This window comes from Aplysia californica, unplaced genomic scaffold, assembly GCF_000002075.1.
Source record: "Aplysia californica isolate F4 #8 unplaced genomic scaffold, AplCal3.0 scaffold00248, whole genome shotgun sequence".
Lineage (NCBI taxonomy): Eukaryota > Metazoa > Mollusca > Gastropoda > Aplysiida > Aplysiidae > Aplysia > Aplysia californica.
In genome coordinates this window covers 613,843-618,139 of record NW_004797518.1, presented here as the reverse complement: position 1 = coordinate 618,139, position 4,297 = coordinate 613,843, and the positions used below count along the sequence as shown (strand labels likewise).

Sequence of the window (4,297 nt, the reverse complement as noted above, 5' to 3'; positions counted from 1 at the left end):
CATCATCATCAACAGCAGAACTTGACCCAAAAATTTTGGCAAAATTTTTACAAGGCAAGGCAGTGTTTATTCAGTTCCAACAGCGCTGACATAACTCGATAGGTTAGATCTATACCAAAGTGTAGATCTATGTACCTTTCTTTTTGCAGTAGTGTAGTTGGTGCCCAGTGCCCCCCGAAGGCTTTCTTGTAGTAGATCTACTTGTGTGTTCCCCTCTGTTTCGCGTTTTAGAGACCTAATGTCCGTGCTCCTGTGTTTACAGTTTTTCTTCCCAAGATAATGGCCACTAAACCCGCCAAAAATAAATTAAAACCAGCCGTTTCGTCAAGAAATGATCAAAATCATAATATTAAAGGTACATATAATACATGTAATATGATTATTCAGCTTGGTGGCACCACACTATCTAAAAAATTGAATTAATAAGCGTGTGCAGAGTACAGAGGACAAAATAATGACATGATTCGTTGTCTTCATTTCATCAAATAAACAACATAAACGACCACCACCAAAAACTGTTAGATGTAGATCTAACCTGAGGGAAAGAAATTTGATTCAGCTTTTTGTACTTGTAAACTGCACACTCAAACTAATTAAGAGATAAAAGGCAAACAACATTTGTGTAACTAGGAAAAAAACAGCTGGGCTAGCAGAAAACAATATATGGCAATTTAAATTAAAAAACCAGCGAAAATAAAAACAATGTTTCCTTGTCTGGGGATAGATACTACGATGCAAAACAACGTCATAGAATAGAGACCCTTGTTTGCAAAATTCGGTAATCTTTTACGAAATGCTGAGAAAGATCATCAACCATGAACTTATCGTTACAGAATGTACTTCCATTTATCTTTTTTTTAATCATATTGTAGGCATGATATGGATATCATTTTTAGCACTAAATGGCAAATTTTAATTGCCTAATGCCCTTGTCTGTTGTCAATAAAATAAAATAAAAAACCATTAAAAAAACACATTTTTCTCCCTTTTCCCACAAAAGAGTCTAGTTGTTGTTCTTTGTTAATTTTGTACTGCTGGCCGCGAGATCTACTATACCCACATAACGCATCGTTCGTTTCTGTTGAGGGGCTTGGTTTGTTATTGTTTTTGTTTTTTATCGCAGTCGCAGTGACTAATGACTAATGATAAGGACGGAGAATTGGAAAGGGAAGCTTTTACTTTGAGCCTCTTCAAGACACTACAAAGAAAAAAAAGTTTGATCCCTCTGTTTTTTTTAAATGCATCGGTTTCTTCAGTCAAATCATCATGTCAAAGCCTATTAAAGACACACTTATTCTTCAGACAGGAGGTAGGTTTTCGACACTTTTGTGCCTTATTCAGTGCCTTAGTAGTTAGTTGGAAGAGGCTAGCCGTACTTAATGACGGCTAGACTCGCAGTCTAGCCGTACTTATTCTTAATATGATGGCTAGACTCACCATTTACAAAAAATAGGCCTACTGAATTGTAAATATACATTTTTAGTGTGCAGTACCTAAAGTATTTGTATTTGAGACGAAACCAGGTGCCTTATTAAGTATTGACAGTGCATGTATTTTAAACCTCCTGTTTTCTAATGTTAATAGGGCCTAAGATAAGTACGGCTAGACTTCTTGTCTTGCCGTACTTAAGTACGGGTAGACAGCCAGGCTAGCCGTACTTAAGGACGGCTAGACTGTCAGTCTAGCCGTACTTAATATTGATGGCTGAATTGTAAATAAAATTTTTAGCTTGCAATGCCTAAAGTATTTGTATTTCAGACAAAACCAAAAGGTGCCTTACTGACTTGCATGTATTTGAACCTGAATAATTACTAGATCTAGATCTGAGACCTGTCTACTTAACAGGCTTGAGTCGATAGGGCCAAACCTAGATCTAAGTACGGCTAGACTGCCAGTCTAGCCGTACTTAAGTACGGCTAGCCACTTCGTAGTTAGTTAGCTTAGCCTATAAATATACGAGGGGCGTCCAGAAAGTAAGTACCGTTGTAAAATAATTATAAAAGAAATAATTTTCCTTATCAAAACGATTTATTTTTGAATACTTCATTTTAATTCTATAGACTACTGTTCCACATAGTCACCAGAATTGTTGAGACATTTTTGGCGTAGCGTGGGAAGAGCTTCTGAATGCCCTCATTGTGGAAAGCTGCTGCCTGCGATGTCAGCCAATGTCCAGTCTCTCCTGTGAGATCAGTGTGTGAGTTGAAGTCCTGCGCGGCCAGAAACTTTTTTAAATGCAGGAACAGATGAAAGTCACTCGGAGCCAGGTCTGGGCTGTATGATGGGTGCTACTGTTCCCATCCTAAGGAGGCGATCATGTTTTGGGTCTCTGCAGACTTGTGAGGAGTTGCATTTTCGTGAAGCAGAACAAGGCCGTTGCTAAGCATTCCGCGTCTTTGGTGAATTACTCTACGCAGGCCACGTCAGGAAAAAAAGTTATGTGTAGGCCTACAGTGTTTTGGGACAGGCAAGGAGTTCTTTTAGGAGAATTTTGGGGAAATGGGATGACAATTAACTCTGATATGTACTGCAACACACTTAAAAAACTGCGTAGAGCGATCCAAAACAAAACACGAGGAATGCTTAGCGACGGTGTGTTCTGCTTCACGCCCGACGGCGTGTTCTGCTTCACGTCAATGGAACTCCTCACAAGTCTGCACAGACCCAAAACCTGATCGCCTCCTTCGAATGGGAACCATGCAGTTGAAGCACCCATGGTACAGCCCAGACCTAGCTCCGAGTGACTTTCATAGATCTGTTCCTGCATTTGAAAAAGTTTTTGTCCGGGCGGGACTTCAACTCAGGTGCTGATCTCTCAGAGAGACTGGACGTTGGCTGACATCGCAGGCAGCAGCTTTCTAGAACTACGATGCGGGCATTCAGAAGCTCATCCCATGCTACGACAAATGCCTCAACAGTTCTGGTGATATGTGGGGAGAAGTAGTCATAATATATGAAGTATTCAAAAACAAATGGTTTTGATTGGGAAAATTGTTTGTACTTACTTTTTGGACGTCCCTCGTATCAACATAAAGTATGGGCCGAATTAACTGTAGGCTATCATGTATACTTTATAATACACACTTTAAGTTACTAATGGAAGAAATTATGTAACGAGCGACCACTATGAAACATTGTAGAATAGAGGGTTTGGGGTAACGGTGCTTACCCTCACCATTACTCCAAACCCTCTGGCCTATTCTACCGAAGATTGTGTAACAAGATGGTTCACTCCTCTCTTTAAACTAATTAAAACAGTGTCCTCAATATCCGGTGGCGCCCTCTTCGAAAAAGCGTCCGCTTTGCGAACAGAGTCACCCTACTTGTGTGGAAAAAAATGAAAGTTAAACTGACAAGTTTTTGTATAAATAGTTAAAATCTAGGAATAATGCCTTTTTAAATGGTTACGCTGACAAAAATCCTCTTCAGGTGGAAGGGATGACTGTTTTCTTGATTTAATTTGGCTTTAGAACGATAGGCGGGAGGTCATTTAAATTATAAAATAAACCCAAAACTCTGCACTGAGCGAACCGGAACAGATGATACACGAGGGAGTGCTATTCCTATGTGCTTTTTCTCGAGAAATGAAAGAGAGCTTCAAAACAAAGACTGCAGCGACATCTGAGCCAATGCGCGGACTTCAGCGGACACTTTTTTGGCCAAGTGAACTATCTTGTTATGTACTGTCTTTGATTCTACACACTCAATTTGAACTTGTATGAAAACGGTACCCCAGCAGAAGGTGTCTGGTTAGTAGTTTTACAGTCCCTATGCCGAACCTGGGGAAAAACCGGTCGCTTATCCCTGTGGGATCTGCATTGTGGAAATGGAGGACACTCATTGTATCCAATGTGAATGTGAGATACGTATCGAGTTTATGCTCTAAGAAAAACCTCTTCTCTCATCATGATGGTTTTTTTTCTGTCTCTAATCTGTGGCCCGCCCCACCTCCCCCTCCCTCTCCACCCACCCCGGCCTGTTCTCATTTACTTCTCTCACTTGCTGGTTATCAAGGAAAAAGTCTGTTAGCAATCCCCAGACTCTTTCTCTCTCTCTCTTTCTCGAGCTGTGTCTCTTTCTCTCTGTGTGTGTGTCTCTCTCTCCCTTTATATAGTATTTTCATTAATGCCGGTGAGCCAATTCATTTGTTTAGTGACAAAACGTGAACATTGTGTATCTAATGTGAAGTATGCATCAAGTTTATGCTCTAAAAAAAAACCTCTCTTCCTTGACCTCCTCCTCCACCCCCCCACCCCCCCCATATGATGTATGTTTTTTTTCTCTAATCTGTGGCCTG

General features: G+C 40.4%; 2 protein-coding genes across 3 annotated transcripts in view; one reads left to right on the top strand and one right to left on the bottom strand.

The window, feature by feature from the left end:
- Positions 1-226, bottom strand: part of LOC101853564 (kelch domain-containing protein 3) — a 24,673-nt gene extending 24,447 nt beyond the window's left edge. The window contains exon 1 of the mRNA XM_005100461.3: positions 136-226. The gene's annotated coding sequence lies outside the window, so the exon portion shown is untranslated. The remainder of the gene's footprint in view (positions 1-135) is intronic.
- Positions 227-753: 527 nt separating this feature from the next.
- LOC101853170 overlaps positions 754-4,297 on the top strand; it is an 18,145-nt gene continuing 14,601 nt past the window's right edge. Inside the window, exon 1 of one of the 2 annotated variants that reach the window (XM_035970296.1) lies at positions 754-778. Coding sequence is in view for 1 of the 2 variants with exons in the window: in XM_005100459.3 (XP_005100516.1) it covers positions 1,267-1,309 (43 nt within the window). In the remaining variant the exon portion in view is untranslated. Of the gene's footprint in view, positions 779-1,142; positions 1,310-4,297 lie in introns of those variants that run through there. The other variant, XM_005100459.3, reaches the window with a different exon arrangement.